Here is a 25,182-nt window from a genome sequence, read left to right as displayed (position 1 = left end):
CTGTAAACACAATAATTCCCAATTTTTGTTGTCTTTTTCTCTATAAAATCTTTTAGTAATCATAATAAATCACATATCATTTTAAAGCTTAGAAGCCCAAGATTCATCCTGTGAAATCGGACATTGCTTTACCATGGAAATGGTACTTTAAAATCGAATGGCGGTCACCTCCCCCTTAGTGGGAAGGGCCAAGTGTCATAAAACATAATGCATTACGGTCTTCTAGAACCAAATCTTTTCATAATCTTGGCAACAAACATATCATTGGAAAGGTCTGGATCTCAAGATTTCATATTTGGTGGTTATTTTGAGATAGAAGTAAAATTCACAGAGAAATCTAGAGAAAAATTCATTAAGCAAATTTCAAAATAGTTTTGATGATTCCAAGTAGTTGTGTGTGGTATGACGCCCTAAATAAAATCTCACAGGAACCTCAATTTTTTAACATATCAACTTCAAATTTATAACATAACTTATTTAGACACAAGGCTTTTACCTGTTATGTAAAATATTTATAATAAATAAAATAAAATATAGCGCATATTATTTACAGTATATTTAAACTTCTATTACTTTTTGATACTTCAATTTTTTGAAAGAATTCCACTTTTGCCAAAAGCTTCTTTAAAAAGAGACCAGCCTTATGTTTATATTCCAAAGTGTTCATAAATTACAGCAATTTTAGTCTGGATAGTGCACTTTAATGCCTGTAAAAATGTTAATACATTTTTTGTTTTTAAATTTATTTTTAAAAACTTAAAAATCAAATAATCGAATACATTTATTAAACATTTATAAAAAAAAAATGAAGTAAAATATTCCACATATCAATTATAAATTACACATAATATTAAACTTAGAATTATACACATAAAATATAAAACTAGAAATTGTGGTCATACACTTTCATTAAAAAAATCTTTCTAACCTGAACGACTGATCAGACTGTCGACTAATGGAAAGCAGTTTGCTTCAGTATTTTCTTCACCATCCAGATGCGACAATTTTAGCTCGTTCGTTTCATGCCACAGGTTATGCTTACATTTTCCTTAGTCATTTTACTCTGATTCACTGATCAGTCACAAATTTGACTTCTTTCTTCAATAAAAGCACACGAATCAGAATCGGAAACAGAAGCTACTACGATGTCTTTAATGGAACCTTTGAACATGAATGTGAGAGAGAAAAAAAAGCCCAACACAAATTTGTTGATAAAATGTCTTTATTCCCTTCTTAAAAGAAAAACAGAATGCATAAAAATACAGATAACATTAACAGAGTAGATTAGCAGAAAAGCAGAAACGAGAGCTTCACAACATCGCTTACATTTCAGGACGAATAGAGACGCTTTCATTGTAGTGGTCTCTGCTTATGAAGATGAAACAAGAAAGCATTGTAAAACACAGAAGTAAATGAGACGCTTTATCTAAAAACAGTCGGATGCATTTCTTCCTCCAGCGGTGCACATTTAACCACGGCTTCTTCCGAAGAGCCGCAGAAGGTATAAGAATATTTGAATGATGTCCAGATATAGGTTGAGCGCAGCGAATACATATTCCTCGGGACTTAGGGACAGAGTCTTGTTCCCGAGAAGCATCTGCGTGTCCACGGCCAAGAACTGCAACACAAACATGACATGATTTCATTTATTCTGTTGTATACGAGTGGAAATGAAGCATTTATTTACAGCAGAGTTATGGCTTGAAGAACCCCAAAGAATTTAAGTCATCCTTTCAATCATTTAAAACCACGTTATATTGTAATTGTATTTAGTAAGAGTTTTAGTTTTATTAAGTTTAATAAGAAACTGGTTCTTTTACACTATAACGGAGTCCATTTTTTTTGTTTTTATTTTGACAGTTTGTTAAAAAAGAAAAAACATTCTTCTATTAATTTTTTAAAAAGACAAAAAAAAAATTTCAAGAACATCTGACCTTACATAACAAAATTAAATTTGAATATCCATCCCCATTTCTTTAAAAAAAAAAACACCACCGTAGTTTCCCCAGAGGTTGCAGCCTCCACTGCAGAATCTCCCGAGGTGGTGGCGTCCACTCTAGTCCCCGAGTTTAGCCCAGACAGGGCTTCTATTCCCGAGTTTAGCCCAGACAGGGCTTCTATTCCCGAGTTTAGCCCAGACAGGGTTTCTATTCCCAAGTTTAGCCCAGACAGGGCTTCTATTCCAGAGTTTAGCCCAGACAGGGCTTCTATTCCCGAGTTTGGCCCAGACAGGGTTTCTATTCCCAAGTTTAGCCCAGACAGGGCTTCTATTCCAGAGTTTAGCCCAGACAGGGCTTCTATTCCCGAGTTTAGCCCAGACAGGGCTTCTATTCCCGAGTTTAGCCCAGACAGGGCTTCTATTCCCGAGTTTAGCCCAGACAGGGTTTCTATTCCCAAGTTTAGCCCAGACAGGGCTTCTATTCCAGAGTTTAGCCCAGACAGGGCTTCTATTCCCAAGTTTAGCCCAGACAGGGCTTCTATTCCCAAGTTTAGCCCAGACAGGGCTTCTATTCCCGAGTTTGGCCCAGACAGGGCTTCTATTCCCGAGTTTGGCCAAGAGAGGGCTTCTCTTTCTGGCCCAGAAAGTGCTTATGTTCCCGAGCATGACCAAGAGAGGGCTTCTGTTCCCGAGTTTGGCCCAGAGAGGGCTTCCATTTCTGGCCCAGAAAGTGCTTCTGTTCCCAAACATGGCCAAGAGAGGGCTTCTGTTCCCAAGTTTGTCCCAGAGAGGGCTTCAGTTTCAAAGTCAAGTCAAGTCTGGTTTATTGTCAATTTCCACATGTACAGTACATACATACAGATAATTGAAATTGCATTACTCCCAGACCCTGGTGCACACAGATAACATTAACATTAAAGCCTTAAAAATCTAGATCTAATATAAAATGTAAATACAACTATACAATAAGGGAATGTTAAAAAAAGACATATAATAAAATTGAAAAAGTTAAAGCAGATAGAGTGCAAATCAATGGAGTGAACTCAATGGAGTGAACAACAGTGCAGATAAAAGATTATTAGTACAAAAAGAAGCTTATTTAGTCCGATTCAAGTGACAAAAGGCTCAAGAGGAGTTGTTTATTTAACTGACTGAAGCGGTAGTGGAATGACATCAGTTCCATGCTGAATTTGGTAGTGACTGGTGCATGCCATCATATTAAAGTGGGGGAGGGGGGCTTCATAGTTCCGTGGTGCCTAGGGCAGAAGAGGGGAAGGGGGGGGGGGCAAGTTTGGAAGGGAGTTCAGCTTCCTGACAGCCTGGTGGATGAAGCTGTCCTTCAGTCTGCTGGCCCTGGCCTGGAGACTCTGCAGTCTCCTCCCTGATGGGAGCACACCCAGGAACTTTGTGCTGCTTACTCTCGCCACAGTCGCACCGTTAATGGTCAGAGGAACGTGCTGAGTGTGTGCTTTCCTGAAGTCCACAACAATCTCCTTCGTCTTCTCCACGTTTGAAGAGAGATTGTTGTACAAGTTTAACAAGGAGAGTTTAAAAATAATGTCTGTGGTAAAATCAGAGGTGATTGGGCACACCGAGAGCTCGGGTAAGATTGCCACTGCTGTCCCGGGAGGAGCTAAAGTGGACTTCCCACCATGGAAGATGCTGCAATGGACAATGCAGTGGAAGTAGGAAGTTGCATAGAAGGGCTTCTATTACCAACTTGAATCCAGGCAAGTTTGGCCCAGACAGGGCTTCTGTTCCCGAGTTTGGCCCAGAGAGGGCTTCTATTCCCCAGTTTGGCCCAGAGAGGTTTCTATTCCCAAGTTGAGCCCAGGAGAGTTTGGCCCAGAGAGGGCTTCTGTTCCCGAGTTTGGCCCAGAGAGGGCTTCTGTTCCCGAGTTTGGCCCAGAGAGGGCTTCTGTTCCCAAATTGAGCCCAGAGAGGGCTTCTGTTCCCAAATTGAGCCCAGAGAGGGCTTCTGTTAACTAGTTTGGCTCCGAGAGTGCTTCTGTTCCCTAATTTGGCCCAGAGAATGCTTCTGTTCCCAAATTGAGCCCAGAGAGGGCTTCTTTTCCCAAGTTGAGTCCAGGCGAGTTTGGCCCAGAGAGGGCTTCTGTTCCCGAGTTTGGCCCATAGAGGGCTTCTGTTCCCGAGTTTGGCCCAGAGAGGGCTTCTGTTCCCGAGTTTGGCCCAGAGAGGGCTTCTGTTCCCAAATTGAGCCCAGAGAGGGCTTCTGTTCCCAAGTTGTGCCCAGGTGAGTTTGGCCCAGAGAGGGCTTCTGTTCCCAAGTTGTGCCCAGGTGAGTTTGGCCCAGATAGGGCTTCTGTTCCCGAGTTTAACCTAGAGAGGGCTTCTGTTCCCAAATTGAGCCCAGAGAGGGCTTCTATTCCCAAGTTTGGCCCATAGAGGGCTTCTGTTCCCGAGTTTGGCCCAGAGAGGGCTTCTGTTCCCGAGTTTGGCCCAGAGAGGGCTTCTGTTCCCAAATTGAGCCCAGAGAGGGCTTCTGTTCCCAAATTGAGCCCAGAGAGGGCTTCTGTTCCCTAGTTTGGCCCAGAGAGTGCTTCTGTTCCCAAATTGAGCCCAGAGAGGGCTTCTTTTCCCTAGTTTGGCCCAGAGAGTGCTTCTGTTCCCAAATTGAGCCCAGAGAGGGCTTCTTTTCCCAAGTTGAGCCCAGGCGAGTTTGGCCCAGATAGGGCTTCTGTTCCCGAGTTTAACCTAGAGAGGGCTTCTGTTCCCAAGTTGAGCCCAGAGAGGGCTTCTGTTCCCAAGTTGAGCCCAGGTGAGTTTGGCCCAGAGAGGTCTTTGGTTCCAGAGTTTGGCCCAGAGAGGGCTTCTATTCCCAAGTTGTGCCCAGGTGAGTGTGGCCCAGAGAGGGCTTTTGTTCCTGAGTTGAGCCCAAAGATGATTCTAGCCCCTGACCACAGTCCAATGTCTGTTTCCACTACTGATCTCATTCGTGTGTTTGCCTCAGCCTCTGAACAAAGCTTAACATTCGTTCCAGTCCCTGACAGTAGTCTAGTGATGACTTCAGCTCCTGAGCGGAGTACAAAGATGGCTTTAGTCCATGAGCCCAGTCCAGTCGAAGAGTCCACTCCAGCTCTCCCTAAGGAGGCAATATATGAACTCTTTGTCCTGACGAGGTCACAGAGACCGTCAGTGAATCCCCTGTCATACCCATCTCGGCCATAGAAGCCAATCATGAACTCTCAGCCCTGCCTTTTATGGTCGCAAAGAATGTCTCTGATTTCACTCAGTGCTTTGTCCTAGCCAAGGGGGCTTATTCTGAACTCTCTGTTTGTCCTGCCAGGGCCAATAAGGCCAATCCTGAGCCCTCTGTTTGTACCATAATGACTAAGAAGGTCCATTCTGAACCCTTTGACTGTCGACTCATGGCCAAGAAGGCCATCTGTAAATCCTAAATCATAGTAATTATCAATTATCAATAATAATAATAATAATAATTATTATTATTATATATGCTACATACATAAAATGATTGTATTTGACATTTCTGTCACTTCTGAAATTATGGCTACGCCCCTGGTGTTACAAAATGTTAGCCTATACATAAAAATCTTAAAGCTCTTTTTTAAAAACTTACTTACATTTTTACGTATGCCATGTCGCATCGTTAAACTAGCATTTAACAATGGACAAAAGTTTTTTTTTTTTCCTAACCTATGGTTCCCTAACCATAAATGCTACTGTAATTTGCCCCCTGACTAAGCATTTAAAGAATGTAGTAGAAGCATTTAAATAATCGGTGAATGCACTTAAAGAATGCAGAATCGAATCGTTATAATCGAATCAAATTTAATTGTTAATCGAATTGAATCGTTCTAAATTTGCAAAAATCGTTCTTGAATCGAAAACATATGAATCATGAATCAAAGCCTTCCCAAAGATTCACAGCCCTATATATATATATATATATATATATATATATATTATAATTTTTTTTTTTTATTATTTGACAAATTTATACTCAATATATATTTTAACACTTTATTTATTTATTTATATATATATATATATATTATAATTTTTTTTTTTTATTATTTGACAAATTTATACTCAATATATATTTTAACACTTTATTTATTTATTTGAATAATTTATTTATTTAATTATTCAGTTTGGGAGTCGGATGACTTACACAGGTGAACATCAGTGCGCCCAGCGTCGAGTAGATGAGGTCCATAATCCTGTTGTACAGGAAGATGCAAAGGATCCCAAAGAACAGCATGACGATAGAGCAGACGAACAGCACACCATAACAGGTAGTGAAGTCATATTTTGTCTGCAATTGGACAGGAGACAGTTATTAAAATCAGCAACTCTTCAGTAAAAATAACTCTTCTGCTTCGGATTCTTTAATAACTCCACAAGACGTTAGCCCATAAATACTTAAACGGAAAATAATTCAGGAGTATTTAGCACATTGTTCTGTTGACATTAATAGCAGAGTTATAATTTTTAACTAAATCTAAACATATAAAATATAAGTTATTATAGTTTTAGTATGTGGTAGTGTACATTTCACATTTTCATTCAGTTTAACTTGATGTACTAAAATCACTCAAATAAATAAATAAATATATTATATATATATATATATATATATATATATATATATATATATATATATATATATATATATATATATATATATATGGTTATATATAAGTGGTTGACAGATAATTTTTTAAAATCTAGATTAATCTCACAGTAATCTTGGAATTAATCTAGATTAAAATGGCTCATTTGAATTCTGCCAAAGGCATTCAGAATATGTGTGCAGAACGGGTTTCTCAAGACAGGTGGTGCATTAGACCAGGGGCTCATCTCCTGTTTCCAAAATGCATCACAAACTGCTTGAGAAAGCAGTAAACGAATTCCACATTGCACAAGGTGCAAACAACCTTAAGCCTGTTTCACACATAATCCGTCTGCAGTGCGTATGCGTTGCATATTATTTTACGCACCCATGTTAATGGATTCCAGTGTTTACACGGTAGCGGTCCGTCAGTGCGTTCCAGGAACGTTGCGTCTGCAGCAGTGCAGCGATCGTTCACGTACAGAGTAGCGGACTGCAAACGCTCTCACGTGTGTGAGAGCACAATGAGTATGAGTCCATGCTGCTTCTGCACCACATACGAAACGCACACGGACTGCATACGCACTGCAGACGGATTATGTGTGAAACATGCATGCGTGAAAGTCATCATAGCTCGCCTAGTATAGACCCACCTCCCAACCCAACTTTGAGAATAGTTTAACGGCGATCATTTTTTTTTATCGGCCGATAAGAGTCTCACGTTAATGCAGGTTTTTTCGCTATAACAGTCGGGAACGACTTAAAATACTCTGTCATTTTTGGTCATACAGATAGATACAAATAAGGCATTGTTCAAAACGTATCGGTTACGCATGTAACCCTCTTTCCCTGGAGGAGGGAACAGAGTCGTCACATTGTAACCGACGAATTGGGATCTCACTTCGAGAGCCCAATCTACTTTGAGTGTAAACTAAATGAGCCACTTGGAACAGGATCGTTGCTGAAACTCCATCCTTCCCAAAGGGAGGTTTCGGAAGCAGTTGAGATGAGAATGTGAACGTCCTGCTCTCTCAGGGGAACAAAGGCTACCTCCGCAACTTTCGTGAAGACACGAGGTGACAGGGACAGCCCGAAGGGCAGAACCTTGTACTGATATGGTCGTCCTTCGAACACAAAATGCAGCAATGGTTTGTGGTACGAAAGAATCGATACATGAAAATACGCATCATTCAGGTAGATCACTGCAAACCAGTACCAGGGACGTATGCACCCAAAGATGCATTTCTGCGTCAACATCTTTAACAGTAACCGGGTAAGGGCCTGGTTCAAGACGCGCAAGTCTAAACTTGTTCGTAACCCACCACCTTTTTTGGGTACAATAAAGTAGGGGCCCTTCAAATCGGCTGGAGGGATCTGCTCTATTGTATCCTTTGTCAGTAAGACTCTGGGGACGTGGGGTGAACTGAATCGCACAGCCAATTCTGATGGACTGCAGGAGCCAGCGGGACGGTTTGGGTAGCCAGGCACCCAGACACAGTACAAGCTGGACCAGCTGGACCACCGACTTAGCCGCAGCTCGGCTCTGAAGCGAAAAGCTGGTATGCTGGATGCAAAAATCCCACTGTCCAATGGTTCATCTAGTTTACACTCGAAGTAGATTGGTCTCTCGAAGCGAAATTCCAATTCATCGGTCATGACATTACTCATAGTTATCGACTGAAAGGGAACTGTAAAGGAGCCACTTATACAAATTAAAATGTAATAGATAATAAATAGACATTTTCTTTCAATAAAATACTAAAAAAAACTAAATTACTAAAGCGTTAACGAATAATACTCAAAATAATAAGAAAAACTATATTAGTATATTAATGATACTAAAATAACACTGGGCAGACGTTCAGAAAAACTTGCAACATTGAAATAAAAAACATGGAAACGTTTGTTTGTTATGTTTGTTGCTCACATGCAGTTCTCGGTTTCCAAATGAGAACAGAAAAGAGGAGCACTGACCTGCAGAGAGAAGATGATGACCGTGAAGCAGACCAGCACAGTGATGCCAATGGCCATCATCACGACATCAGTGTCGTAGAAGCTGGAGACCACACCCACCATGTAGGACATCGCCAGAGTCAGGATACTCTGAGATGCAAGAAACCGTTCATTATGATGCTTGAAAGGAGAATTAAGTCTGTTTTGCATCTGAAAAAGCCTCATTAGAGATTCACCAGACAAATGAGGTTCCACGGATGCTTCCTGCGAAACTCTCCGCAGCACAGGATCACTAGGTAGGGCACCAGGAAGACTATGTATCCCACCCAGTACGTCCAGGCATTCTGCCTCACGAACAGCTTGACGTGACGCTCAAAAGTGAACACGGCCACGAAGCCACAGGTGACGGCCAACTGAAGACTCAGGACAGAAAAAACCTGCAAAGCACATCAATATTCACTGCTGGGGCTCAAACCTATTTAGTCTTGATGCACTAAAATATCTCAAACGGAAATAAAAATGTATTAAAAATGTATTAAAACTATACAGACATTAAAAACACTAATAATAACAAAAACATACAACAAAGTTACTAAAATTAAAATGTAAAACTTCTTCAAACATGTGTATATTCTCCTTTAGTTTAACTTGATGTCCTAAAACAATTAAAACTGAAATAAAAATTACTAAAACTTTACATAAAAAAAAAAAAAAAAAAATAGAAATTAGTTCAAAAAGTTAATAAAAGCTTTAATAGTAAAATATGATAACTATAGAACTTCTAAACTAAATAAAAGAAAAATTAAATAAAAATAGACATTTAAAAACAAAAAGTAATATAAAAAAGACAAAAAATAACAAAATTACTAAATGTTTAACTAAAATTACAAATAAAAATAAAAACAAATTAAAACATTTCTCATTTTCTTTTAGGTTAATGTGATGTACTAAAAAGATTTAAACAAAAAAAAAAGTTTAATAAAAATATAAAGTCAACAGAATTGCTTAAAAAAACTGAACTTAAAGCTAATTAAAAAAAACTATACCAACATATTTGAATTAAAAACTAATAAAATTAGTAAACTAATAAAAAAAAAAAAAAAAAAAAAAAAAAACACACCAAAATGACTGAAACTGTTACTAAAATTGAATTGAAAAATCTAAATAAAAACTAATTGAAAATATGCATCTGAACCAGGGCTCTGAACCGGTTCAAGGAACGAAAACCGGAAACAAACAAAATTTTGACAGGAACAGAACCAGAAACGAAATACAATTTTATAGTTCAGAACAGAATCGAAAATTTGAAATCACCATTAACCGGTTAATAACGTTATTTTATCGTTCCATTTAATATTTGAAATTTGCTGTCAATGAATCATGAATTCCAGAAGTACGTCCTATGCAAATGTGACGCTGAAGCCAGCGAGTGAAATGTCTGCTCAGCTGTGGACTCATGTCACAATGGCAATGTACCGCCCTTAGAGTTTATCTGAGGATAGTGTGAGATTACACACATGCAGCACTTCTGTGAATTGAGAAAACTGATAAAAGGAACCCCTATAGGCGTACATAAATAGGAATATAGGCATATACACTAAATATATTTCACTTAAATCATATTGGACAGATTAACAAAACGAAAGAAAAAGTGTGCTAAATTACGGTTCATTGTGACACGTTCCAAAGTTTTCGGAAAGGAAAACGAAACTGCAGAGAGAAGTTTTCTTTATTTTGCAAAAGCTTTACAGTTTTTATTATTTTGCAAAAGCTGACAGCTTTGAATAATATCTTGCTTCTATATAATCAACCAGCTTTGGTATGACCATCGCACTGACAAAACATAATTTTTCTTTATGAAAGCCTGTACATTAACAAAATAAAAAAAGAGTTAAAGAAACATAAAAAGTTAGACTGCTTCATTGTACAACATGTTGCGTTCAGAGTGACCGCGCCTCACTGTGCTGATAAAGCCGATTTGAAGGATGATGTTTTATGTAGCTAGATAAAAGTACAAACACTATATAATAAATAATATTTTAGCATCCAGATACGTCGGGAACATGGAAACATTTGGATTCGGGCCAGATGAGAGATGCAGGCATCCGCTTCAGCTAAATTTTTTTTTTTTTGGATTGACGTTTATAGCCTAAACTTGTTTTGTTTTCGAGTTAAACTAATAGCTGTTTTTATAATGTTTGTAAACATCTAGCTTTAGACTACAGGCATTTTAGCCTTCATAATTTCGTAAAGTAATAGGACTAATAAAATGCAACTTTGATGTCTTTAAAGTGTTGATAGATTTTTTTTTTTTTTAGTAGCCTACATTTGGCCAAAATCTAGAAAAGATGACTAACCACAGCTGGTTATTGACTAACGTTAGATCTCTATTTTTTTCTTTTTCTTTTTGAGTAAATAAAACGCTGTACTTTATTATTATTACATTACTATTATTGTAGGGAGTGAAATTTAAGGTTAAAATTAATTTTCTATAACTTTAAATAAGATATAAAGGTATAATATCGCGAGAACAGAGACCCGCGATTAGAAGCGCGGGACAGAATAGTCTGCGCGCAGTTATGAGAGGTAGCGAGAGAGATGAGATGACACTGTGTAATTAGATGTGGCTAATTCCTAATGTTCACCTCTTCATGTTTAATAAATCAAGAGTTACGATCTGCTGAGCTCCCTGTCGGTGTCCTCCTTCCAACAAAGCCAACGAGATATAGCACTGTAAGAACTGTAAAGCCTGCATACGATGCTCGTTACATTATTATTAGGCAAATTATAGACACATATTATTGTTTTTTTTAAAAAAACGTTATTAACCGGTATTTTTTCCTCCCCGAAACGGTTTCGGAACGGTAATAATGCAGGAACAGAAACATTAAAATATAGATTCTGTTCGGATTGAACCGATTTTATTTTATTTTCGTTTTCAAGCCCTGATCTGAACATGACGCTTTTTGAACTTGACTCTTGAATCTTTCACTGGTTCTGTAATGAAGGTCTGTTCTATGTCAGTGTTTACCTTCCGGATGAACATTCTTCTGACGGCTTTATTGTCGAGTCCGTGGCCTTCGAACTCCTCGTTCTCATAGTCTGGAGGAGGATCGCTCTGTCCCGGCTCACCCATCGTCACCTCTGTCACCAAACAAAACTTAGTTTAGAGTTTATGACCAAAGAGCGAGTCGTGTGTGAAGTTGAATGTCTCACCATATGGAAGTGGTTGTCCGTACGGTCCGCTGCTGTACGAATCTGTCATATGCGGTGCTGTTTGAGGATATGGTTGCGGTGGATATCCAGAGCCTCCCTGTCCATACATGGGATTCCCGTAAGCAGTGGGCGGAGGGTATGGTGGTCCGACGGGTACAACGACGGGAACGCCAGCATGCTGAGCTCCGTGAGGAATACTGGCATCATACGATGGAGGCTGATCCACGCCGGAGACAAGAGGAGGGTTTTCAAAACGAGTGTACCCACTTTGGTTTTGTGCCATGACTGGATCTCAGCTCTGGAAAAATTTGTATAAAATACAATATATGCTTTCATAAAGTATGTTATATATAAATATATAAAGGTCTGTGAGTAATGCAATTTCAGTTCTCTGTACGTCTGTGCTGTACAGGTGCATCTCAATGAATTAGAATGTCGTGGAAAAGTTCATTTATTTCAGTAATTCAACTCAAATTGTGAAACTCGTGTATTAAATAAATCCAGTGAACACAGACTGAAGTAGTTTAAGTCTTTGGTTCTTTTAATTGTGATGATTTTGACTCACATTTAACAAAAAAATACCAATTCACTATCTCAACAAATTAGAATATGGTGACATGTCAATCAGCTAATAAACTCAAAACAACTGCAAAGGTTTCCTGAGCCTTCAAATGAATTTATTTAATACACGAGTTTCACGATTTGAGTTGAATTACTCAAATAAATGAACTTTTCCACGACATTCTAATTCATTGAGATGCACCTGTACATGTGGAAGAATTGACAATAAAACAGACTTGACTTGATACATACATATATTACAAACACAAGGAAAAATGCTCAGAAATGTCAGACAGGCTAAACAAGACTTCGCAATGTGGTGGAGTGAGTGTGCTGCTTATGTGTGTGTGTAAATGAGGTGCAGGTGTGGCAAGGAGATATACAATATAATTCACAATGTCCATATGTGTGCAGGGAGGAAAATGGTCCAGGTCTCTGTGCCGCTGCAGGGAGCTCATATGGGTCGATGTTTTGGATGCCTGAGAGCTTCTCCAAACACCGCTGTTTTGCGCTTGGTGTGAGCTTGTTCCTGTAAGGTCCCCTTTCTTTTGCCTTATCTCTCTGCATTGGTTTACTTTCTTCTAAGTTAAGGTTAAAAAATAAATGGTTGATTGAGTCAGTAGGTGCGGTTACATGGACACTTTTTGCTTCCATCGGATTCAATTAATTCTGATTGACGAATCCGAACGTAGTGTTTACATGAATGCTGAATAAAGTAATTGGGTTGATATGCGCGTTTAGATTTACTCTTTTGACATGCGCACACCGAATGAATATTCAGTTTCCAGCTGCTGTCGCATGCGGTTTTAAAAAGCACACATGATATTTATCTACTTTGGGTCCTCATTAGGCGACGACCAACACATAAACTTTTGTGCTGCTTAACGTTACTCAAAAAAAATTACAACAAAAAAAAATAAAAGTGTAAAAGTGTCCCTTCCCGCACTCAAAACTAGTCATCTGTTGATGAGAGTCTTAAATGAGGACTGGTGGGACGTGGTCCTGTCCCACTTCACATACACTGAGTGAAAGGGGAGTTTTATAATGACAGGACACTTATTTATGACACTTTAGTCACCAGGAAGAACAGCTCGTTCCACGCATTATACATCATTACGCTATGTCTAAGTAACTGCGCATGCGCAGTACTTTCCCGTTTCGGTTTTCAATCCGATCAAGTGTTTACATGTCCTCTCGCTGGGATTACAAAAGGGTCAAAATTTTAGTCGGATCTGGCCAATTCAATCCGATTGACGTGTTTACATGTGACTTTTTTATTCTGATTGTGCTTCTAGTCCTATTACGATCAGATTACTAGTGTCCTTGTAAACGCAGCTAGTGTGAACCTTTGCTGTGACTTTAAATGCAGACCTTGAGCCAGAAGCTCAATGACTAATGTATAAAATTCATTGTACTCTACATACATACATATACATATACATACATATATGAGTCACTGACTCATGTGATTATGCTGTTGTTCTGCTTTTAGATCTTACGAATGCATTTCATACGGTAGACCATAAGATCTTAGTTTCTGAATAACAACATAGTGTTGTTTCAGTCTTATTTGTCCGCCTTGGGGTTCTATGTCGTCTTTGGGATCAAGTGGAGTTCCTCAAAGCTCTGTTCTGGGACCTATGCTGTTCTCTTTATATTTGCTTCCCTTAGGGTCCATTTGCAGGAAATATGACATCTCGTTTTATTTTTATGCAAATGACACACAACGTTTCCGACTTTTGTAAAGGAAAGAAGCAAAGGACTGTCTTTGAGATTATTAAAGCCTGGTTGTCCTTACATTTTTTTTAAGTTCAATAAAGAAAATACAGAAGTTGTGGTATTTAGATCTGAGGGTGCTCGTGATTCTGGATCTCGGTGCTTTAAGACGGTGTGTGAAGCCCAATGTAAAAACAACCTTGGTGTTATTATGAACAGTGACTTTAAACTGGATAAACAGATTAACTCAGTAATTATAAACTAGAAGGTACCGTGGCAGCCCTAAAACTCTGGAAAAATTTGCCTCTCCATAAAACATTTCTTTTTTTAAATCTAGTCTCAAAACTCATCTCTACTCTTTGGCATTTAACAGTATGAGAGCTAGTTTTATGCTAGAGTCTGTCTTCTATTAGTTTATTGTTCTATATTGAGTACAGCACTTTGGTAAACACCTGTTGTTTATTTAAAAGTGCTTTATAAACCAAATTTGACTTGACGATAATAAAACATATACAATATAACAATAAATGACACATAATAAATATGAAAATAAAATATGATAAAGAAAATGATTTAAAAAAATATGTATAATATATACCAATATATTTAATAATATATATTAAACTATCTATATTTAGCAAGATTTTCATTCATTGAACTCTGGATTGATGATCGATGTACTTCAGAAGAATAAATTACTAGAAGGTTAAATATTTTACAGCACAACGATAAAAAATAAAATACACTTTCTACCCCTTTCCAGGCCTCAGTATCGCCATTTTTATCATTCTCTGACATTACCTCTCTTGTAACGACAAAGAAAGTTGCGAAAAACTATTGAACATCTCTAGTAACACTCTGTAACAGAGCTTTGTCAAACGATTACGATAACGCGACCTCCCGATATTCAACGTAGACTATGTATAACTCATAACAGAAACAAAGTAACAATGTAACAAAACAAGAGACAAATCAGTGTAGCGTTGCGAAACATGACACACTTTCGTTTTCAATTCGGTGATAAGGAAAGTTTCTGAACTTACCTGTCGCTGCGGACTGGAGAGTAACAACCGAAGTGTAAGCACGTAACTAACTTAATGAGCTCGAGGATTTTGTAGATTTAAAACAAAATAACCTACTGTGTTTGTAACACCGGGGCTCCTCGCGCTCGCGCTTCCCGTAAGAACAGCCCCGAGACGCGCGCCCCCTGTTGGCACACGCACAGTTCCCCTTCAGATTCCACACAGTTTTCATGATTTTATACACTAAAAATATTACTGTTCAAAAACTTTTCAGTGGTAATGTTTTTAAAGAAGCCTGTACTGCTCACAAAGTCTGCATTAATGTGATGCAAAAACATTTATAATGTTACAAAAGATTTCTATTTCAGATAAATGCTTTTGATTGGTTTAATTAAATCGTTTATTTTAAAAATGTATTTTAATATTTATTCAATTCGAATTGGATTGTATAGCGTATTTTCACAATATGCATTGTTTCAAAGCAGTTTTACAGAAAATGCATGTGTCTCATATTATAAGTTGTTTATGTTGTCACTATTTTCCACTTTAGGCTACTTTCTTTCACTTTCCTGTTGATTTAAGTTGGCATCATCTGGGGTCCTCATAGGGTCAGTGTCATCATTTACATGATATATATATATATAATTTATTTGCACACTATACAGTTGACTGGTGTAAAGCAGTTCGCTTCAGTATTTTCTTCATTGTCCAGATGAGACATTTTCAGCCCGTTCATTTCATGCCACAGTTTATGCTTATTGTTATTTTTCTCATCCATTTTACTGTGATCAATCACACATGCTTTGGCTTCGGTCTCTGATAAAAGCACAAGAATCAAAACCCTTGCAGATGAATTAAAAAGAAAATGTCCAAAAACCGCGAATTTGCAGATAAAGAAGTATTTATTCCCTTCTTAAAAGTAAAGTATAAAGGATAACATAGATGTGAGCAGAATTATTCACACTCTTGGAAAATATGAAGCCTGAAACAACTGAAACGGGGGAATGTCTCGTTATTAAATAATATTTTTATTAAATACATGTTGGCCACAATTATAGAAATGATTGAGTAAAATATTGCTGTAATTAATTAACTCTTGAAGAGACCAAAGGTGTATTTTCATCAGACATCAAGAACTCTGTCAATAAGGGGAGGGGCTTACAAACAAGATTAAGGAGAAAAAAAAAAAACATAATTCATTTCTTGATTGAGACCTCGGGGAAATAATGTGTATGAAGTAAAAATCCAAAAAGTCTCCCTAGATTTACGTTTCACAAAATTAAAGGTTGTCAATAATTGCGAGAAACGTGTATTTGAGGAGAAAAAAACATTTATTTATTAGAGATTTCCCCCTGATTTTCAGTTGCTCTGTTTCAGTGAAAGGTTAGATTGGATATATATCAGGTCCAAATACCAAATTTTCTCAAAGAAAAAAAACCTCTAAACTTATGCTGTTAAATATGCAGTCAGTTGGTACTACATTACTATAATATTGAAGGTTAAAATGAACTGATATGCATACAAACGTTTAATTACACTAAATGAAGTTTTTATAACAATAAAGTTACAATTACATCATTTCTTCTCCAATTCATTTAAAAAAAGATTTACTGAAACATGCATTAAACTATTGAAGAACAGAAAAAGTTTATAATGAATATGCTTTATAGTGCATATATCTAGAGTTAATGTTTCTAGCTGACTAATGAGTTTATGGTCACCAAATATGTTTTTTTCACTGATTGAGTGATTGCATGAGACGGGAAAGTTGTACTCTTTCTTTTAACAAACCTCTGGATGTTCATTCGTGTTTATTTCGTGCTGTAACACCACAGCGATCTGTCACTCCACATTAAGCAGCACCAAGACAGCTTTTACTGCTTGAAATGGACAGAAATTGAAATCTGAGACTTTGTTTCATATCAAAAGTAACAAATCATGAATCTCATTGTGATTTATTGGACGGGAGACACGCTATAATGTTTCATTCTTCTGAAAACAGGCTAGAGTGATCGATTAATATTGGGAAACCAATATTTTTAACCCAGCCCTGTCGCATGGCTTTCTTTCTTTACTTGTGCACTTTTAGCCACTGCCTTTTCCAAAGATTCGCAAAATGAATGAGAAGATCTGAATGATGTCCATATAGAGGTTGAGCGCGGCGAAGATGTATTCCTCGGGACTCACGGACAGATTCTTGTCCCCGAGAAGCAGCTGCGTGTCCACAGCCAGGAACTGCAATATAATAAGACGTTATTTAATTTAATTCTGTTGTATATGAATGGAAAGGAAGCATTTATTTACAGCAGTTTATTTTAAAATGATTTTTTGCAATAATAATATAAATAATAAATTATTTATTTATCATGCATTAGTAAGAGTTTTATTTGGATTTTTTACATTTATTTTAATATTTTATTTGACATTGTAATTGAATACATTGCTAGTAATGTTTTATTCATTGTAATAATAAATCATTTATTTTGCATTATAATTTAGTATATTTGAGTAATTTTGCTTGTTCAGTAAATATTTTATTCATTTATTTATTTTACATTATGATTGAATGCATTTCAGTAGTTTTCTTTTGTTAAAATAATTTTACATTATAATTTAACACATTTTAGTTACATTTTTAAAATGTTTATTTTAATAACAAATTATTTACATATTTTACATTATAACTGAATACATTTTTAATATTCAGTATTCAGTGTTTTTGTTGTAAATAATATATTTTAACAATAATTTACTTATTTATTTTACAGTAATTTAACCCATTTCATAAGTGTTTAAGTTATTTCAATATTTTTTAATATGTATTTCAATAATAATATAAATAAACAATATAAACAATAAATTATTTATCTATCTTGCATTATAAATGAATACATTTTTTATTTTTTTTGGGGACCGGTTTCAATAATAAATCATATATTTTATTTTACTTTATAATTGAATAGATTGTTAGTGATGATTTTTTATTATTTATTTTAAAAATAAATACATTTATTTACTTATTTCACATTATAAGTTATTATATTTTAATGTTTTATTTAACATGTTTGTAATTATTTTAATAATATATTATTCATGCATATTTAGTTTTCATTATAATTTTAATACATTTCATTAGTTTTCCTTTGTTTGTTAAATTACTTATTTTAATGATAAATTATTTTACATTATCATTTAATAATCTTTTATATTGTTTTATTTATTTTTAATGATTTATTTATTCTTTTTATTTAGCATTTTGATTAAATACATTTGAGTAAGTGTTTATTTAATTTTACACCTGTATGATTTAATAGTTTTTTTTAGCTTTCAAACAACTTGTCTTCCCCAGTCTGAAAAACCCTGCCCAAAATAAACGTGTTGTAGAGAAGCGATGACTTACGCAGGTGAAGACCAGCGCACCCACAGATGCATAGATGAGGTCCAGAATCCTGTGATACAGAAAGATGCACAGGATCCCGAAGAACAGCATGACGATGAAGCAAACGAACAGCACGCCGTAACAGGAAGTGAAGTCGAATTTGGTCTGTGATTGGACAGGAGACAGTTAATAAAATCAGCTCATGTAGATTATGTAATTTTTTTATTACTGTACAAGACGTTAGTCCATAACTAGTATTTACTAAACAAAAGTTCTGAACAATATTGTTACAATATTGAGTTGTTATTGTTAACTAAAACTAAACCATAAAAAATACATTCGCTTCTTGAAATAAAATATAGTTGGCATTTAATTAAATTTTATGTACTAAAATCCTTAAAATTAATAAAAGAATGATAAAAAAATAACAAAAGATATATTTATAAAAAAAAATATTTATTTAATAGTCTAAAACTATTTAAAATAAAATTAAAGACTTGAAATAAATTAAATGTTAACTTAAATAAAGATAAATATCGAAACACTCAAACTTATTTTATTTCAGCTTAGTAGCCAAGGAAACATTTTCTCATTTTCATTTAACTACTAAAATAACTAAAACTAAACTTTTAAACTAAAATGTTAAAAACTAATAAATAAAAATTAAGTAGACATCGTTTAAAAAAAAAAAGAAAATGAAATGAACACTAGAAATTTAAATACACACAAAAAATATACAAAAGAATTTAATAAAAAATATTAACACAAATTAAAATACTAAAATAACACTGGGGAGATGTTTTCAACAACCTTTCAATTGCAGTAATTTTATTAAAACTGTAATTAAAAACCTAGAAATCCAGGTCATGAAAGTGCCCGGTTATTAAAACAGAAAAGAGGAGCACTGACCTGCAGAGAGAAGATGATGACCGTGAAGCAGACCAGCACAGTGATGCCGATGGCCATCATCACGACATCAGTGTCGTAGAAGCTGGAGACCACACCCACCATGTAGGACATCGCCAGAGTCAGGATACTCTGAGATGCAAGAAACCGTTTATTACGATGCATGAAAGGAGAATTTAAGTCTGTTTTACATCTGAAATAGCCTCATTAGAGATTCACCAGACAAATGAGGTTCCACGGATGCTTCCTGCGAAACTGTCCACAGCACAGGATCACTAGGTAGGGCACCAGGAAGACTACGTAGCCGGCCAAATACGTCCAGGGATTCTGCTTCACGAACAGCTTGACGTGAGGCTCGAAAGTGAACACGGCCACGAAGCCACAGGTGACGGCCAACTGAAGACTCAGGACAGAAAAAACCTGCAAAACACAAATTAAACCACATCAAAACTCACTTATATATATATATATATATATATACTAAACCTAAACATTAAAAAATATACAGACACATAAAATATAATAAAAATGACATAAACATACATCAAAATAGTAATAATATTCAAATGAAACATTTCTCATTTTGATTTAACTTAACTTGATACTAAAACTAAAAATGTTAAATTACACATTAAATAAACAAATAAAATGACAAAAATGCCTTAAAATATGACTAAATTTTCTTATTAAAAATAAAATAGATTTTTTTAAAAACTCATTCAAACATCTAATTTTCATTCAGCTTAACTTGATGTACTAAAATAACAAAAAATAAAACTGAAATAGAATTGAATAAAAACTATACAGACCTAAATAAAAAAAAAGATAAAAATGGCAAATGCCTAAAAAAATTACTAAAACTTAAACTAAAATGTAAATATCAAAATAAACTTAAAATTCTTAAAAAAAAATTAAACTATACATACATTTAAAAAAAGATAAAAATGACGGAAATGTCTTAAAAAACAACAAAAACTTTATCTAAAATTAAAACGAAAAAAAAAAAAAAAAAAAAAAAAAAAATATATATATATATATATATATATATATATATATATATATATATATATATATATATATAAAGACTAATTAAAAATATGCACATGAACACAAGGCTTTCTGATGAACTTAGAGTTGTTTTGAATATGTTAAATCAGTGGTTCCCAACACTGGTCCTGGAGGCACCTCAACACTGCACATTTTGCATGTTTCCTTAATCAAACACACCTGATTCAGGTCATCAGCTCAGTATTAGAGACTTCAAGAACTGAAATCGGTGTGTCAGAGAAAGTAGACACGCAAAATGTGCACTGTTGGGGTGCCTCCAGGACCAGTGTTGGGAACCATTGTGTTAAATCTTTCAATGGTCCTGTAATGAAGGTGATGAACTGGGATCTTGTCTGAGAGCTCTATCACCTTCGAGTGTAAACTAAAGAAGCCAATAGAAATTGGCGTGCAAGATTTGCATCTTGTGCTCAGCCCTGCAATGTGGGTATAAACGCGGAGGTGCAAAGCAAATTCAGCTTTTTGCTTTGGAGCCAAGTGGTCTGACTGTTCTGCTCTACCCATCATCTTCAAAGAGTACTCTGATGAGATAAGAGCGCTCCGGGAAAGAGGTTCTTCAGTAACCGTCTTGGTGTGTCCAAAAAGCACTTCCACCTGAAGGGTTAAACCATGTCTCCTATCCAACGCCTCTAAGTTCTGGTCTGTTCTCACGGCCAAGGCTGGACAGGCTGCTCTCCTGCAGGTATACCAAGCCAAGGCACTAAAAGAGTTGCACAAGGTTAGTTCTGACCCAGAAGCTAGGACCTTAACCTTTGAGCGACGAAAGACACTGCGCGCTCCCTTGGTCAGACGATGGCCACGTTTGTGGTCCAGAGACGCCATCTCTGGCAGAACCTGGCGGATATGCGGAAGACCGGCAAATAGCATACTTGCACAGACACTGTGCAAAGTAAGGGAGGATGAAGAGCAGGTCCTGCTACCTTACTGGCCCAATCGAACCTGGTACCCATAACCAATGCTCCTCTTGACAACCCCTCCCTAGCGCATTCCTCTGAGAAAGGACCTAGTTTCTCAGAGATGGGGCACCCACATCCAGAACTCTGGAACCTCCACGGTGTGGTCTCTTGGTGGGATGCAGAGGTCCTATGTTTTCTAACCTAGGCGGTAGTAGGCACCATCACTTTAGCAAGAGCACCCTTTACGAGGCGTGCCTATACCTTGAAGTGGAACCTGTTTGTTGAGTGGTGCTCTTCTCAGTGGGAAGACTCCCGGAGATGTCTGGTCAGGGCTGTGCTTTCCTGTCTCCAGGAGGGGTTGGAGCGAGGGCTGTCTCCCTCCACCCTAAAAGTGTATGTTGCCGCAATTGCCGCACATCACACTCCTGTAGACACTGGGAAAGCATTGCCTGATAATCAGGTTCCTGAGGAATGCAATGCAAACTAAATCCTCCTCGTCCTAACCTTGTGCTCTCTTGTCTTGGGATCTTTCTCTGATGCTTACAGCATTGCAGAGAGCCCTTTTGAACGGCTGCATTCTGCAGAGCTGATATTTCTGTCAATGACGACAGTGCTCTTAACTGCGCTGGCTTCCATCAAGACCTTAGGGGACCTTCATGCATTTTCAGTCAATGAATCATGCCTGGAATTCGGCCGGCTAACTTTCACATTATCCTGAGACCCAGGCCCGGATTGTGCCCGAGGTTCCCATCATGCCCTTCAGGGATCAGGTGGTGAACCTGCAATCGCTGCCCTCGGAGGAGGCAGACCCAGCCCTAGCTTTGCTATGTCCCATTCATGCTTTGCGCCAATACATGGACCAATACGCAGAGCTTCAGGACCTCAGAGCAGCTTTTTGTCTGTTACAGAGATTTGGACAATTTGTCCAATCCGTCAGTACCCCCAACAGACATGACGCCTCCGTTCCCTCCTTCCCTTCACATAGGTAATCAAGATGTTTGCTCTGTATCAGTATTTACCTTCCGGATGAACAGTCTTCGGACGGCTTTATTATCAAGTCCTGAGCTGGCAAACTCCTTCTTTTCATAGTTTGGGTAAGGATCGCAGTGTCCCATTGCAACTTCTGTCACAAAACATACATTTGTTTAGAGCATTGCATATTGAGTTGCATATTACAAATTGCATATATATAAGGTTGAAATATTTCACCGTATGGAAGTGGCTTTTTGTACGGTCCGCCTTTGTGAGGATCTGTAATGTAAGGGGCTGCTGTAGGATATGGATGCTGTCCAGAGACTCCCTGTCTGTACATGTGATTCCCAAAAGCAGTCGGTGGAGCATATGGGGGAGCGACGGGTACAACGACAGGAACACCAGCATTCGATCCTCCATGAGGAACAGTAGCATCATAAGGCGGCGGTGGCATCATGAAGCCCGGCAGCTCCTGATTCACCTCGCTGTACTGAGGAGGGTTATCAAAGCGAGTGTAGACACTTTTGTTTTTTGCCATGATTGGATCTCAGTTCTGTGAAAAAAATAAAGAAATTATACACACACACCCACACACACACACACACACACACACATATATATATATATATCATAACCATATGGTAACCTGTGTTAACTCTTCTTCATTCAAAACTTCATAACAAATAACAAAAACACTTTTGCCTTCCCATGGATGGTTTAAATCTGACATTAATTAGTTTTGTTTAAAAATAATTACATGTAACTGAAAAGCAGCCTATAACACTAGAATGCAAAGGTTTTAGTGAAAAGGATTGGTTTGGAGTATTGATTTGGAGAGAATGGGGCCTTGGGTTAAAAATGTTTGAGAACCACTGTTTCAAGGTTAAGGCAGGCACAGTTCTAAGGGGCAATTAATGCAATATAAAGATACATCCCAACAAGTTTTATTTATTTATTTATTTGATATGTATTTTATTATTTATTTATTTTTCAGTTGGTAGATCTCAGTGAGTTTCTCATTTAAAAAGTAGATCCCACACAAAAGTGTGGGAACCCTGCTTTAAATAGATTTGGTGTTTTTAAATCACCATCTTTGTTCATTAGCCAATCCTAATGTTCTCATATTCCGGGCTATTCTGCTTTATTAATATTAATAAAGTTATTAGCCTAATAATTGTATCACAATTTATTATTGACGAATTTGGTCCTCTAATTTCACTGTTTTAAAACATGAAGCCACATTAGGCGTTTTCCCAGCTTTTTTGGTTCCCAGAACATTCCCATAACATTAGTTTTTGGTTGTCAAAATGTTCCCAGAACGTTATTTTTAATGGTTTGTTTATGGTTAGCCAGGAATGGTTTCTTAACCACTATGCAACGTTCTGTGAACGTTATTTTATGGTTGCAAAAAATATAACATAAAAAGAACGTTTCCCTAACGTTAGTATTTGGTTCCCTCCCCCCCAAAAATAACCAAACGGGAACCAAAAACTAACGTTAAGGGAACGTTCTATGTTTGCTGGGTTAGAATGTCCTAAAACCGTGACTTGCAATGGATGTATTTCTTTATATAAGTTTAAATTAAACCTTTATGACCTGCTGGATTGTGAACATACAGAACTGTATGAACCACTGCAAGCTGTACAGTAAACAGGAATAGTTTGTCCGAACTCAACTGGTTTTGCAAAAGAACGCAAAACATTTGAAAAATATGTTTTTGTCACATCCCGATTTTTTTCCACCAACATGTTCCTTCAGGGGCTCCGTACTATTTTAATTCAGTGAACTCTGGTGTGACGATGTTCTTTACATATTATATAAAATAAATAAATAAATCAGACGACTATTTTACAGCAGACCGATTAAAATACATGTAGCCTACTATAGAAAAAAAATTAGATTCGCTTTTAATGCTCAATTAATTTCCATTGCTTCCCATGCCTCGAAATCACTTTTTTTTTTATAATTCCCTGGCATTACACCTCATAACAACATAAAAAATTGGTGAAAACTATAAAAATCAGTAGTAGGCTAATAAGCACGACATAACGGTGCTTTATCCAGCAATGACGATAATATTAGCATATACAGTATTCAATATGAACACAATAACAATGTAAGAGAACAAAAGAGACAAATCAGTGTAAAGTCATTTCAGTGATGAGGAGAGCATCTGAATTTACCTTTCGCTGCGGACTGGAGAGTAAAACTAAGGTTGCTGTTAACTCGTCAGATAAGCTTAAACTTGTTCTTTTGAAAAAAAAAAACTTTTACTTAAAAAAAAAACACCTTTTCCCGTGAACGCGCTTCCTGTGTTCCCGTAAGTCCAGCCCAGCGCTATTGAGAAACAGAGTTGCGACGTCAATGAAATGCACATACTGTACTCTATATGAACAAAAGAACTGTGCATCCCCCAACTCAACCTTTTTAGAACAGAAAAATGCACTTCCAGAACTTTGGCAACAAAGATGGAAACATAATTCATGCATTTAAAATTGTATTTCCATCTTAGAAGTATCTAAAAGGACTGTACGCATATGTAGGCTACAGTTACACAATACAACACAATATTTATTTATAAAGCACATTTAAAAACAACCAAGGCTGACCAAATTGCTGTACATAGCAGAGAATAAAATGCAGAGCAGAACAGGACAAAAAAATAAAAAACAACTGAAAAAATAAAAAAAATAAAAAATAAAAAAATAAGCGGTAATCGTATCAGAATCAATGAGCATCAAAAGCAAGAGAAAAAAAACACAGTTATGCATTTAGAAGACGCATTTAACCAAAGCGACTTACAGTGCATTCAGTATATATATATATATATATATATATATATATATATATATATATATATATATACAGTACATTTGTGTTCGCTGGGAATCGAACCCACACACTTTTGTGCAGCTAATGCAATAACCACAGAAATACAAGTCATTGGTGTTTGGTGATGG

General features: G+C 36.6%; 2 protein-coding genes across 5 annotated transcripts; both read right to left on the bottom strand.

The window, feature by feature from the left end:
• Positions 1 to 1,204: 1,204 nt before the first annotated feature.
• On the bottom strand, positions 1,205 to 15,195 carry LOC113115774 (protein lifeguard 1-like). Its single transcript, XM_026283387.1, has 7 exons — positions 15,026 to 15,195; positions 11,706 to 12,003; positions 11,521 to 11,633; positions 8,726 to 8,926; positions 8,511 to 8,639; positions 6,096 to 6,239; positions 1,205 to 1,618 (listed from the first exon to the last, which is right to left on the bottom strand). The coding sequence occupies exons 2-7, from the start codon at positions 11,986 to 11,988 to the stop codon at positions 1,469 to 1,471; spliced, it is 1,020 nt and encodes a 339-aa protein (XP_026139172.1). The 5' UTR covers positions 11,989 to 12,003; positions 15,026 to 15,195; the 3' UTR covers positions 1,205 to 1,468.
• Positions 15,196 to 15,887: 692 nt separating this feature from the next.
• LOC113115773 (protein lifeguard 1-like) lies at positions 15,888 to 24,589 on the bottom strand. Of its 4 annotated transcripts, none has more exons than XM_026283383.1 (7): positions 24,406 to 24,589; positions 22,460 to 22,775; positions 22,270 to 22,373; positions 19,509 to 19,709; positions 19,293 to 19,421; positions 18,405 to 18,548; positions 15,888 to 17,239 (listed from the first exon to the last, which is right to left on the bottom strand). In XM_026283383.1, the coding sequence occupies exons 2-7, from the start codon at positions 22,758 to 22,760 to the stop codon at positions 17,090 to 17,092; spliced, it is 1,029 nt and encodes a 342-aa protein (XP_026139168.1). In that variant the 5' UTR covers positions 22,761 to 22,775; positions 24,406 to 24,589; the 3' UTR covers positions 15,888 to 17,089. The 4 variants fall into 4 exon arrangements, with proteins under 4 accessions (XP_026139168.1, XP_026139169.1, XP_026139170.1 ...); XM_026283384.1 differs by having other exon boundaries at positions 22,270 to 22,370; XM_026283385.1 differs by lacking the exon at positions 24,406 to 24,589 and having other exon boundaries at positions 19,509 to 19,708; positions 22,268 to 22,373; positions 22,460 to 22,626.
• Between the last annotated feature and the right edge of the window lie 593 nt (positions 24,590 to 25,182).

This window comes from Carassius auratus, chromosome 16 (genome assembly GCF_003368295.1).
Source record: "Carassius auratus strain Wakin chromosome 16, ASM336829v1, whole genome shotgun sequence".
Taxonomy (NCBI): Eukaryota; Metazoa; Chordata; class Actinopteri; order Cypriniformes; family Cyprinidae; genus Carassius; species Carassius auratus.
Note: the sequence above shows the minus strand (reverse complement) of the source record. Positions and strands in the feature narration are given on the sequence as shown.